This window comes from Phyllostomus discolor, chromosome 6 (genome assembly GCF_004126475.2).
Source record: "Phyllostomus discolor isolate MPI-MPIP mPhyDis1 chromosome 6, mPhyDis1.pri.v3, whole genome shotgun sequence".
NCBI lineage: Eukaryota > Metazoa > Chordata > Mammalia > Chiroptera > Phyllostomidae > Phyllostomus > Phyllostomus discolor.
Genome location: NC_040908.2, coordinates 43,712,958 through 43,727,508, shown reverse-complemented (window position 1 = coordinate 43,727,508; position 14,551 = coordinate 43,712,958). Strand labels below are relative to the sequence as shown.

Sequence of the window (14,551 nt, the reverse complement as noted above, 5' to 3'; positions counted from 1 at the left end):
TCAAGCCTAAACCACCACCTATTACCTGAAAGAATGAAAAATTATAGTAACTGTTCTGAGATGCTGTTTCAAAATCACTTATATATTATGAAAAGCAAGCAATATAGATTAAATTTGCCAAGAATCAAATGAACAATGTCACCTCAAATTAAAAAAATTTAGCAAACACACTTATAACCACAATTAAATTCCTAGAAGAAATTCCTCAAAAAACATTTGTGAAATTAAATCTATACTGTTCTCCACAAGCAGATTCTTAAAACTCCTTAGGATTTTACGAGAAAGGCATGATGTTTTGTTTAGGATAAATATAGGAATTTCCACTTTTAAATGTTTTTGCTTATTTGAAAGAAAACTCCTCAAAGTTAGTTACTAGTTAAAATACATATCAGTTCAAATGCCTGATATTCATCTTTTTCAAAGCTGCTTACAAATATAGCACGTAGACTAACACAGAAAAATATAATGAAAGAGTAAGCTGGCTGGGCTATACCCAGTAGGCTTCTAGTTCAAAAGAAAAAGTGCCACATTTATTTAGGGGGGAAGCTATTGTTTATGATAAAGTCTTATTAGACTTTCATTTTTTCTTATCCTCAGATAATATTGTAAAATCTGCTCATCAATAAGGATAGTATAGGAAATCCCCACCCCCACTTTACTCTCTATATTTTATTTGCATATTAAAATTTTACACAATTTATTAAAAATACATGATACTGTACTAGAAAATATTCAATGTTCAATTTAACATTAGTCAGTATAGTGAATTTATCCAAATGTAACAAGGTCACCCAATTTTCTGGATCACACATATCCTATACAAAATCATTTGGTTTCTAATGTTGTGCACACACCACATTCTGTTTTAATTATAACATTTATCTATAAGAAACACAAGGAAAACAGTTCAAAACTATGTTAGTAATCAGTTCTGGTTTGGTTCACTGTATGCAATCAGGAAAGTATAGGATGAAGGGACTTAAAATTAAAATATGGAAACGCCCCCCTCCCCAATACTAAAGGGACACAAAACAACAACTACTGTCCCACCGAGCAAAAGTGGAAAACAAACAGAGAGCACGTGTGTAACCTCACTTACCATCTTTTTGTTATTCTACTTCAACAGGTCAAGAAAGGTGAAGAGAGAGAAGGTAGAAGTAAGAGTCAGAAAAGGCCTAAATAAAATCCTCACTGAAATTTTTAAACATACAAGCAATAGAGAAAAATTAGGTTGAGGTCAGATGCAGTACCACTCTATTTTATGGAGTTAATAATTAGGGCCATATTAACACGGACAGTTATTACTCCTGAATGAAAATAATTAACTTATTAAACAATTTTAATTTCCATTTTTTTTTAGTTTACCACCACATTTTAGCTAACAAGACACAAAAAGCATGAGTCAATCCACTAGACAGAGAAATTCCAAAAAGTTTCTTTAAATTCAATACTGAATTTAAGAACCTTAAATTAAGGAAAATAAAGGATAACAGGAAAGATCTAGCTGAGTAAGCAGAGGTAAGTTTAGGGTTGTCTTTCCAAGCTCTAGCAATCAAGTTAAATTTGACACAGGTCTCTGTTTTCTACTGGAAGAACAATTTAACTTGAAAGACTTAAAAGACTAAGCAGACTGAACAGAACTGGGCCAACAGAACACAGAATGGCAAACCATACAAGTAATGCTATAGGGAATTCCTCAGTGAAAAATGTCTCATTAGTATACTGACTAGTTCATTTCTGTCACTTGGCCTTGAAACGTACGAGAGTAGGAGTTAAAAGATATGTAATTATTTGTGCCTATGCTGGAGAATAAAAATAGCTGTATGTGATATATCTTAATACCTCAAAAATGTTATCAATAAAGTACCTTAAAAAACAGTTCTTTAAAAGTCTGATTCTGAATAAAAACACTTCCAACTCCATTTAAAAAGTTAATCCATAGACCATAATTAACTAAATTTTAAGTCAAAGTTCTTTCAAGACTGAATTCAGTCAGAATGAAAGGAGTTCACACACAAAAAAGGAATCCCATAAATTCCACCACCTCTGAAAACAGACTCTAAAATAAAAACACTCATATCATGTATCCCATTTGATTAACCGTAACATAACAAGAGACCAGTATAATTCACTATTTTAAGTCTTTAAAAAGCCTAACACAGAACCTAAGTTTTGATTTGTATTTTTATTCATTGTGTAATTTAACTCTCTAATCCCAAGAGCAGAGAGCTACCAAGTAGCAAATCTCTACCACCTATTACCACCTTCCTAGAGTGCAAACAATGTCCCAAAGAGGCTCACCCTAACTCGTATTTCAAATGACTCAATCTAACAGTCCACCAAAGTCTTGCCAAAGACTGTCCAGATAGGACCGACAATGCTAGCTTGTTTACAAATACTTCAGTCTGCCCCAAAATTCGACTCTATTTTGTAAAATCTGACCCCTATGCCATCTAAAGAATTTAAATCAATTGGTGACCACAGTCCTGTTAGTTGGTTTGTTTGTTTTTTCTTCTACAATATAACTCCCACTTGATTTCCAATCCCTTTAATATGGAAGAAAAATCCCTCATCCTTAATGTTGAGTCTCCTGTGTCAAGCACAGTGAGTGGGCAAAGCTAACCTTGCTTCCTCTCTCTTTCTGGTAAGTAATGCCAGGTAATGCAAGTAATGCCAGGCCAAATAAAGACTTGCACAGCTTCTTCCTGCACATTATGGAAATCAGTTATTACATTAGTGAAAAGAGGAAACAATAAGATTTACATCCTGTGTTTTCCTGACTAGCTCTATAAAAAAGTACGGGAATCAGGCCATGAGAACATGGAAAAGAAAAGTCTAAGGTCCCAAAGGGGCACTAACATATATAATGACAAATATACAGAATTGAAAAACATAAAAATGCCAGGCTGATTTCTTTTAAAAATTGTAATTCACATTCATATAGAAATCTTAAGTATTTTACTCCATTCAGAGAGTAATGGCATCAAGCCATACTTAAAATCAGATGAAATTAACTTCGGTTTTTGTGTCTCTTTTCAAGTATTTAACTAAAAAGTTAAGAAATTCTGCCCTCCCTCTTTGCTTTACATGGCATCACATTTTTAAACTACTTAATTCAAGAACATCTCATAGGCTTTGATCCTCATTTATCAATAAATAAAATATTACCTTGATTTCAATGTTTCCCACTTTGGTGGTTGATCTGATAATAGGTCTTCCAACCAAAGCTGGGAAGATGTGTTCTGGGAAGTTCGAGCCTGCATATCCACACTTCACAAACTGGAAGAGAACAGTAAGAGTGAGTTAGTCAAAGTATCTGCTATATCCACTGAAAACCAGTATCTGAAAAAATCACTTCGCATTTATACAATATTTTAAACTTTTGGTGGTTTCAAATCACCCAAACCAGTCATCCAATCTATCATATCTCATTTTATGCCCTTCATGGCACTGACTGCTACTGGGGCCCATGTGTATTCACCAGCAGACTGCTTTTTCAGTGCCTGAGTGCCCCACCACGGAGAAAGTCTCATGAAAGCAGGGGCTCAGCAGAGCAGTTCAGGCTGGCACCCGATGCTTCAAAGAGGTCCTGGCACACAGTGGTCACACGAGATGTATTTGGGGAATGGACAAATTCACTCAACAAATGCTAAGGATTTTTAAGAGAGAAAGAAATGTTAAAGTTTTCATTCTAAAGCACACGTTCCTTCATCTCTGGCAATTCACTTAAGCAACCTCATTTTCCAAAATTGGGGAGAAATCCAACGGCACCTAGACTAACATCATGTTAAGGTTTATTAGGTATTTTGAGCTATTTGCAGTTATATATTTAGACAAATGTTATTTCGTAATACCAGGTAGCATAATTTATATTCAGACAGTGTACTTCTCCAACGAGGGCATATCAGTGATTCTGATGATACTCCCATTTTATGCATAAGAAACTGATACACATATTAGGAGATTTAACAACTAGTAAAACTGAAAATAAAACCAAGAGTTTTTAAATTCTTATACTAATAATATGGTCTGTTTAGTCTTATTTTTAAGAGCAGACATTTCAAGAAAAATGCAATTAAAAACTTAAGGGTGGGAGGAAGGGTTGGCAGGGAGGCTGCTGAGAAATGTTCTGGCTTCAGCTGTTGCGTTTGGCAGTACAGAAATGCTAGTTATGGCCTCTCAGCCACCAGGGCTCCATCTTTTAACCCACTGTCACCACCACTTCCGTGTTGTGTGGTCCTAGTGGCAAGAGAGGGTTCTGGAAACCTGGTACCCACCAGTGAAATGATTCTCTTCCCTGCAGGGGCCCAAATTTGGGAGCTTTTAGGTTACCTCTCCTGTGTACTGGCCCTCCCCACTCCTAAATGGAGGCCTCCAGTGTGTGTGGAGGAGCTCTGGGACAGCGTTCAGGTCAGCTGCAGTACAGGTTGGGGGCAGGCTTTTGGAGACTAGTAGAGCTAGAGGCCTGCATCTGTGGCATTCAGCATGGCTGCCTTCTGATTCTGGTGGGGAGCACAGCCCCTCTGTCTTCACTGACTTCTGATGGAGAATGTGAAGGATTCCCTGTCCTTGCAAGGGCTCTGCTGGGCTCTGCCCCGACTGGGACTGGCCCCTAAGCTCCATGACTTGCTCTGAAAACCAAGTATCAGAGTCCCCATCTCCTTCTTTTAATTTTGTTATGATAATTACTAATATCCTTGTAATAGAAATAAAATTTGTACATAGGAAAAAAAATCCTTCAGGATGGGAGGAAAAAGTCATAAAAGGCAAGTAATCATAGTCTATACCCTCCCCTTAATAAGTCTTTACTCAATCAATGTAAGCTATTGTGCAAGGATTCTTTTGTTTTGTTTTGTTTTACTGATAAATCCCAAGTGACTAGAACAGTGTCCGGTATATAGTAAATACATATTAAATAAATTAATACATAAATATTAAAAATTTTGCTGATTTCAGGGTATGATATAATGGCTATTTTAATATAGAGAATATGTTTAATACTGAAAATGTCTAGTGTCTGAACGTGGCTGGGGGGCAGCACTAGCACAAAGGCGGGCAGAGACTTTTACCCACCCTTTGACAGAAACCTATGGACGAGGAACTGCTTCGTTTGATGGTGTTAAAACTCAGCAACTCTGGGACTTTTGACTAACCTTCTAAAATATAAAATTTTTATTTTGTTTGTGAACCAGTTAATAATAAATAGCCTAGAACATTCTGCTATCCAGAACGTCAAGTGAATTGCAAGTCTTTTATAAACAGGGCTTTTAAAATATATAATCATGACTTATGGAGATTAAAGCTACTATTATAAAAAAATCTGTCTGAAATTAGTAAATTTCATATTCTCAATACCACCTGAATTCCTGTCTTCTCAGTTCACATTAATTAGAACCTACATACAGCATGCTATTCAGATACATTTTCTTCAAATCCACCAAACCTGGTCAGTTTACTATTGAGCCACCAATACCAGGTCATTTTTCAGGTATAGCCACCCATTTCCAAAACTCTAATATAATTCTTACTGAGTTACCTTTCAAGGCAGAAGTTAGTATGATATGATGGCACATACAATAATAACCTGCTTGCTCATACCTACCCCTCATTTGAACAGTTAATAGCGAAGCACCCCAAAAGTGTTAAAATAACAGAACTCAGAAGCTCTAACCAATGTTTCCACAATGTCTTCTCAAAAACCTTATCAATGTGATCCAGAAAAAGTTGGAGAGGCAATTATCAGAGGAAAAGAGTAATACCTAGTATTTTCTAGTATATTCAAACGAAAAGAAAAAGAAACCCCTCATACTCTTCTCTTCTAAATCATAAACTCTCTTGTTCTTACGTCAAAATCCAGCTCACTTGACATGAAATGAAATGATATGGAAGGGTAGAGAATCTCATTATCCTGACACACTAAATTTCTACATAAAATTTGTCACGATCACCAGCCTAATATAAGCACTCATCGTAACTTACACATATTCCAGACATAGAAAGCAAACACTACGTGGATATTAAGTTCTATGTTTACCCCAAAGTAATGAACAGATATGGACACCAGGTGGGTTGAAAGTGTCCATACTCCAGGTTGAAAGTGCCTACTTATACCCATATAGATATCATTAAAGAAAACTGTAAACTGAATGACTGGAAAAAAATCAGTAAGTTTATAAAAGCCATTTTGGCATATTAAATGTAAACAAATGACTAAAAAAGGAATCATAATAGGAGTTGAAGGTGGAAGGAAGAGCTTGGGAAGGGGCGTAAGTCAAATACCGGTGCAGGGAAGAGACTGGGAAGGTTGGCATGCCTCTCTTCTTATTCTGAGCCACACATTCAAAAATATGCAACATGGCAAATCTGGAAATCATCACATCACTCAATGTTTTCTGATTATAATTGCTCAGATAGGTAGTTTGTATCTTAAAACTCTTGTTTGAGCATATCTTAAGGGACAAAATATTTGCCAAGTGCCTGAAGTAGACAAAAATTGAGATCTCCCCAAAACCAAAACCTACCATTCCTATGCTTTACAAAAAAGGGAAATTTGGCCTTGAATTCAAATGAAAGATATCACTCATTTGTTAATGAAACTATTCTGCTTAAGTAGTAGTTTATTGGAAGCATCTGCTGCCAAAGCAATCTAATGCTGGCATTCCTGCAGGGTACTGGATGTTCATTCAGTCAAAATGGGAATAAACACACTATTTCACATTATTTTAATTGTTAAAGCATTGACAGCTATAACAGGGATATAATTAAAATGACCTATTTCTCACTATCACAAACTGAAAGACAATCTGGCATTTCCTTTCTTGCAACAAAAACAAAGTCTGTATTTTAAAAACCTAAATCTAAACCATTATGTGATAAAATGTAAAGAAAATATTCTTTTCGGAACTACTCATTTGGTATCATTTTAATCTTTGAAATTCCTCCCCCACTCATCATTTTAAGACTTGAAGACTTAGTTCTCTCATTGTCTGCAGTAAGGCTGTGTTTAAGAAATAGGTTTTTACCATATATAGTTTCCTTTTCATAGCACTGTGGTTTAAACTGGCTCTCTTACTTCCTACTGAGTCATCAAATGGTGAGAACACTAACAGTATAATGTTCTTTCAAGCAAAAATGAAAAAAGTCATCTATATTTGCTTTAAAAGTAGCTTCCTTCTCTCAAAAAAAAATAAACAGATTTATAAAGCTTTACTTGGGCTTACTGTATTTGTAGTTGATGGCACTGATGCATTAATTAAACTGCATAGTGATTATTCTGATCTTAACACAACAAAAATATTTATCCTATTTATTTCACAGCATTTTGCAGGGTAAGACCAAATTTGTTTTTGATTTATTTCTATTGCAAACATTTCTAAATTTGACATATAAATTAGCATAAACTGAATAAAGCAGGTCACACACAACTACAAGTGAATTACAAATGAAAATAATTATCCTAGCATTATAAGCTACTTTGTATCACCAGACCCTAAAAACTACCAGTCACACAGTAGGCAGTTGTCTTCATTGTTGTTGGTGAAAACACCCAAGTTTGGTAGCAGACTATGCAACACCAGACACCCGAACTCTTGAAAGACACCTAAACCTAAGCAGATACCAAGATTTGCATCTATCTGGCCACTTTCAGTGGCTCCATTTTAGGTGGTAGGTTCGAACAGTTATGAGAATGCAGCAAATAAACTTTTGGAATTGGATCAGTTTTCCTCCTCTGTGCTGCCCTATTGAGAGAAACTGGTTGGAGACTAGTAAGGAAGAGGAGCAAGGACCAACATCTGGCACAGGATTGTAAGAACTCACCTACACTTACAGCATTTGACTTAGGGCCTGGCAGGGGAGTTTTAAGAAAAAAATCAACTTCTCAAATTGCCTATAATTAAAATTTTAAAACCTAAAATGTGTAAGAGGCAAGTTGCTTTAGGTTAACAACTATTCCCACAAGTTTTTAGAAACTAAATTTGAATATCTTGTTTAATATTTCATTGCAAAGGAATCATTTATACCTTCAGGTAACTTAATAAAATCAAGATGACTATGAAACAGAATATAGCATTCCTAATCCTCTGAATTTTCAGAAATATCACAGCATTCCTGACTACATATTATAACTGTTTCTTCATTTGAAGTTGATCATGTCTATAAAAAATTTGAATAAAATTAAAAAATTAGAAATGTAACACTAAATACATACATTTTGTTTGAACTGTACACTTTCCCTACGTATGTCATAGTAACTATCTTCTGTCTTAAAAAGATTCTTAAATTATGAATTAGAATAAGACTAATCAATAATATACAATCAGCTTCCTAATACTATAGTTAAACTAATAAAACAGTGACATAAAAAGGAACTCCTGGTTAACATTTCTATACTAATTGAATATTGCAAAACTCATGAAAAATATAGGCATCATCACCCTTCAAAGAGGAGGAATACATTAAAATATAACTGGCTCAGATTTCTAAAAACAGTATCTAGCATATTAAAACAAAATATTTTAGCCCTGACTGGTATAACTCAGTAGTACTGCAAACCGAAAGGTCACTGATTCAATTCCCAGGTAGGGCACATGCCTGGGTTGCAGGGCTAGGTCAACAGCTGGGGGCTTGCAAAAGGCAACTGACCGATGTTTCTTTCCCTCTTTCTAAAAATAAATAAAATCTTTTAAAAAATGTTTTAAATTCAATTTTTAAAGCTTTAAATTTAATTAGAGGTCAATTTGAGGCTAATCTTTTTAAAAAGCACCTTTAACTGGGTACTAACTGTAAAAGTACTAAATGCTTATAGTTTATTTTAAAGATAATACATGTCTTGTTAAAAAACAAAGAGCATTTCTCCAATAATAGAGTCACGAAGTCCTCATCTACTACCATCACTCTACGATCTCTAGTTCACAGGTATCCATTATGAACATTTCATGTATCCCTCCAAAGCTTGCATATACATATACTAGTTTGTGAAAACAAATATCTTTAATAAAGAACACCCATAAATGGGATTATTTTTTAACTTAACAGTAAATCTTAGATATTTTTCCATAGCATTGGTCTGCCTCTTTTTTCTAAGTACTCAATTTTGTGTGGATGTCCCATTATATGATAGCATTTATTACTCAAGCTCATTTTTAACTAAGTTCAGATAAAGCCAATATAATTACTGCTTGTTAAAGTCTAACATTCCATCAAGGGAAGTATTATGGCAGTGAATATTAGGTCTTTCCCCCCCTCAACAATCCAACTTGTGAAGTGTTTTAAAGTTCAAGTAAAATCTTTTAAAATTCACGTCACATTTATGGAAGGAGGGGGAGAAAGGTCACAAAACATGCAACTCCAAAATAGTTAGACATCACTGTAATGTAGGAGAAAATTATCACTATGGAACTCATCCATAATAAGTAACATTTTTGTCTTCTAATTTGCTGACTTGCCTATCCAAAATACATTTTTTAAAAAGGGGGAGGGCGTTTGAAAAAATAACTCTCAAATAACTTTCTAAATCAATGTTTTACTCTGATTTTTACAATTATCTGCATTTTTGAATCTTAAAGACTAACATTATCTGTAATCTGTACCTAAGGGGAGAATAACGGGGGAGCGGAAAAACGGCAAAACTGATTATCTCCCCCAAGGTCAGTAAAATGAACACTTGGACCCCTTGAGGGGTGCAAGTAGTCCAAGATCATTCAATGGAACAGGCTGGTCCCTGCGGGGCTGCCCGTGAGCCCAAATCCCCAGCATGCAGAACAAAAAGTAAATTATGCACAGCCGATCGGGGCTCCACTTCCCTCAAAGGGGGGGGGGGGACCCTCAAAACTGTGTAAGGGCTGAAGCTTGCACTGACACTTCCCTTTTTTTCTTTACACCCGTTTCCTGCCTCCCGTTCGGTATCTACACAGGAAGAGGAAGGCCTCTAAGTCTTCCCTTTTTACATATCGGCGACCCTGGGGAGAGAAGCCCTTCTCAAACACACAAACCCAGTCTTTTACGCCTCCGACCCTTCAGCCGAACTGCCGCGGGTGGAGCGAGGAACCAGTCCGTGTCCGGCAGCAGGAGAGATCCCGGAGCAATGCCGGCCTCGCTGGCCGCCTCGACCCGGAGGGCTGAGGGAGTGGCAGGCTCGGGGAGACCAGAGCCCTTGTTCTCCTTGCCCACGGAGGCGGAAAGGGCTGCCCGTGCCCCTTGGCTCCAAAGCTCGAGGGCTCCAACGCTCGAGGGCCCCGGGTGCATCCCCGGGCGAGGAGAGCCCGCGCGTCCCCCGCACCTTCCCGCCTGCACCCGTCGCCACCGCGGCCTCCCGGTGAGGATCATACCCCGGTGCCGTTGTCGCACACCACCACCTTCCTGCCCTGGCTGTCCATCGTCCGCCGGGAAAAGAATAGCCGATGCCGCCACACAACCTACAGCTGCCGCCTACAGCAGCCGCCACCCGGCTCTTTCCTCTTCCTCCTCCTCCCTCTCCGTAGAACCTCCTAGGGTTCAACTTTGTTCCCCCTCCCGGAAGTCGCCACTCGGCCCCGCCCGCCCCGCCCGTCATTTATCAGACTGCACGCGCGGAAAAGGTGGGGACGGAAAGAGGAGGCGGAGACTGACAGCGGTCAGTTCCAATAAGAAACGGAGGAGTGCCGGGGCCCCGCCCTCAACTCCGGCTCCGGTTTCGTTCTCACTGTCACCGACCATCTGGGTGACGCCTTCTGCTTCCGGTTTCCGGCGCTTCCCTGGGCGTTGCTGCGAGCTGACCTGTGGGTGCTGCCGCCTCATCCCTAAAGCGTCGTCGGAGTGTAGAGCGTTGCCTACCCCGCTGCAAGGCTCAGGCAGGACACTGGGCTGGTCGCGACCTAGCAGTGGAATGTGGCAAAGACAGCCGGGATGGGGAGCAAACTTGGAGGTCTTTGCGGGTCACACTATTGAACAAGGCTTCGTGTGCTCTTGCTTGTAGGCCTTTTCAATGAACAGCTGGAGTGGACACGCACATATATTTGAAATCATGCATTTATACAGATACCTCCAATCCCAACCCAATCCTTCTTTGCCTAACTTGCACTTAGTCGAGTGAGAGTGGGTGCCTCCATTTCCAGCCTCATCGCACACCATTTCTTCCAGCAGGAGCATTTTTTATCACACTATTCAGTATATGCACGTATTTCAATCCAGAGCCTCAGCTTTGAAATCAGACAACCTAGGTTTCAAATCTGGTTCTGCCACTCGAGTTCTCTGATTCGGGCATATCCTTCTCCTTGTATGAGGATAATCTATTTCTGTGTGTTTTAAGAAGAAAACTACCTGCATGGAAAAAGCATCCATTCAGTGGTAGCAATTGTCAACCAAATTCACAAAGAATCAGGAGGCTATGGCTAGAAATAAAGGACAAAGATATACTCAAGGGTCTTAGGGTTTGCAAACTGAAAAAAAAAAAAACTAGTTAATATACAGGGTGTTTCAAAGGAGAAAGAAAAGCTGAGACTTCTTAAAGTAAAAAAGGACATTCTTAAGAAGAATCAGTCCTGCAGTCTTAGCTGCTGGGTTGGTCCAAGATGGTAATCTTCCAAGTGTCTAGTGGTCTGAATAATGGGACATTCTTTCTTAAATTGTTGAGATGGTTATCTATGGAATTAATACACATCCAGGCATTAAAACACAGCCTAAAAGTTTAAAAGTTTAAGTCCCCAGGCTAGTTAAGGCAAGAATAGAATCATTTCTTCATGCCTCAGCCTACTTTTTAGTAATTTAGCAGCTTGACCATAGTGACTCCATTTTATTTCTGTATTCTATTCCTCACTATTTTTTAGTTCCCTACTTTTAAACACGCTCTCTATCTCTAATGTCATACCTTTTTTCTTTTGAAGTACTAATTTTGACTTTTTAAACAAAGATTTCACTTCTTTTTAGAGAGAGGGGAAGGGAGGGAGAAAGAGAGGGAAAGAAACATCAATGTGTGTGAGAGATGCATTGACCAGTTGCCTATCACATGTCCTGGACTGGGGACCTGGCCTGTCCTGTCCTGCAACCCATTCATGTGCTCCAGCGGGGTATCAAACAGGTGACCTTCCTGTTTGTGGGATGATGCTCAACCCACTGTGCCCCACGAGCCAGGGCTTAATTTTTAATTTTTAAGAAATAACGCCTGTTGGTTTTTACTGCTTATAAAAACAATACATACAGATGGTAGAAAATATCAACAATCATCTATTCACTACACTAATGAAAATGCAGCAAAATCCCTTGGTTATGCAAATTCAGAGATAATATTATTGGTGACTGTTTTCCTGCCTCTATACCAGGTACATTGCAGTCATTTCACTTTTCTCTAAATAGTGAAAATTTTCTCACATTTTAGGTGGTTGAATTTGGGGTGAGGGGGAGAGCTTCATTTCCAGACTTCAGGGGAGATTTATGTATATTATTCCACACAAAATCTTACCAGTTGGGTATCTCCATTTTACATATGAGGAAATGGCAGTTTTAAAGTAAGTCTAGCAACATTATATGGTATGAGATCTACATACAGAAATTAATATATTTATATATGTCATTAGTGAACAATTTGAAAATGAAATTAAGAAAATAGTTTCATTCACAAGAGCATCAGAAAATCTGAATAGCCCTGACTGGTATGGCTCAGTGGATTGAGCATCATTCCACTAACTGAGGGGTCGCTGGTTGAATTCTGGGTCAGGGCACATGCTTGGGTTGCAGACCAGGCACCCAGTTGGGGATGGGTGAGAGGCAATTGATCAATGTTTCTCTCTTACATTGATGTTTCTATTTTTTTTAATTTATTTATCAATTTGAGAGAGGAGGGAGAGAGAGAGAAACATTGATTTTTTGTTCCACTTGTTGATACATTTATTGGTTGACTCCTATATGTGTCCTGACCAGGGGTTGAACCTGCAACTTTGGCATATTGAGATGACACTCTAACCAACTGAGTTACCTGGCAAGGCCCAAATTGAAGTTTCTCTCCCCTTCTTTCTCTCTTTCTCCCTCTATTCTCCTCTCTCTATAAATGAATAAATAAAATCTTCAAAAATTGAAATAAAAGAAAAAGACAAGTCACAGAGTAGGAGAAAAATATTTTCAAATCACATATCCAACAAAGGACTTATATCCAGAATACACTAAGAACACATAATAATAAGACAGACTGTCTAATTTAAAAGTGGGCAAAATATTTGAAGATTATTTGCCCAGCCACCAAGCTGGTGGCTCAGTGGATTGAGTGCTAGCCTATGGACCAAAAGGTCCCCAGTTCGATTCCCAGTTAAGGCACATGCCTGGGTTGCAGGCCAGGTCCCCACTTGGTGGTGTGCAAGAGGCAACCGGTTGTTGTTTCTCTCATCCATCCTATTTCCGTCTTTTTCTCCTCCTTTCCCTCTCTCTAAAAAATAAATAATTAAAATCTTTTAAAAAATATTTGAATGTACATTTTACCAAAGAAGATTTATGAATGGCAAATAAGCACAAGAAAAGGTGCTCAACATCACTAATCATTAGGAAAATTCAAATTAAAGTCATAATGAGATACTGCTTGATACTCATTAGAATGGCTATAATTAAAAAGACAGAAAATAACATGTTGGTGGAGATGTGGAGAAACTGTAACCCATATACATTGCTGCTGGAAATGTGGACTGAGACAGCCACTTTAGAAAATAGTGTGGTCATCTTTCAAAAAGTTAAACATAAAATTATCATATTCAGCATTCCAATCCTAGGTATATGCCCAAGGGAAATGAAAAGACAGATCCACAGACTTGTGTACAAATATTCATAGCAGTTTTACTTGTAATAGGCAAAAAGTGGAAACAATCCAAATGTCCAGCAATCTGTGAGTGAGCAAACTGTGTAGTATATCCATGTAATGAAATAGTACTTGGCAATAAAATGAAACAATACATGATATAACATGGGTGAAGCTAACAAACATTCTACTAGATACAAAACACTACATATTGTACAATTCCATTTATATGAAATTTCTATAAAAGGCAAATTTGTAAATACAGAAAGCAGATCAGTGATTGCTGGGGCTGGAAGCCATGACTGGCTGCAAACAGGCATGAGAGAACTTTATGGGGTGACTAGATTTTGGTAGTGGTTGCACAGCTATGTAAGTTTGCTAAAAATCATCAAACTGTACATTTGAGATACTTATATTACATCTTGTAATTTCTCTTAGGTTGTTTTAAAAATTAAATTATTTGCCCAAATTTACCTATCATGTGTCAGAACTAGGATTAGGCATACGTGTACCTAATTTTAAAGCCCAAGCTCTGTTTACTTAGGATTTTTGAAAACTTCAGAAAAATTGAAGCCCCAGTTGGTATCCGGTTGGGGTGACCCCTGGAGGAATAATAGCACTTCATTTGGACCTGATTAAGCTTCTGTGCTTGGATGGAAAGGGATGGAAAATAGTTATGGAGTAATACAATAGTTTTTAAAATACACCCCTGTTCATAGCTATGCATCATACTTGAGTTGAGAGGGAAAACAGTGTCTACTAGTAATTGAAATAAAATAATAAAAATAATGAACT

The 14,551-nt window shown here is 37.8% G+C and overlaps 1 protein-coding gene across 2 annotated transcripts in view; it reads right to left on the bottom strand.

Annotated features, from left to right (window-relative positions):
* Positions 1–10,534, bottom strand: part of ACTR2 (actin related protein 2) — a 35,630-nt gene extending 25,096 nt beyond the window's left edge. Inside the window, exons 1-3 of one of the 2 annotated variants that reach the window (XM_028515320.2) lie at positions 10,329–10,523; positions 3,169–3,279; positions 1,100–1,114 (exon numbers count right to left, since the gene is read on the bottom strand). In XM_028515320.2, the coding sequence (XP_028371121.1) occupies positions 1,100–1,114; positions 3,169–3,279; positions 10,329–10,376 (174 nt within the window). In that variant the 5' untranslated portion in view covers positions 10,377–10,523. Of the gene's footprint in view, positions 1–1,099; positions 1,115–3,168; positions 3,280–10,328 lie in introns of both variants that reach the window. The other variant, XM_028515321.2, reaches the window with a different exon arrangement.
* Positions 10,535–14,551: the final 4,017 nt, after the last annotated feature.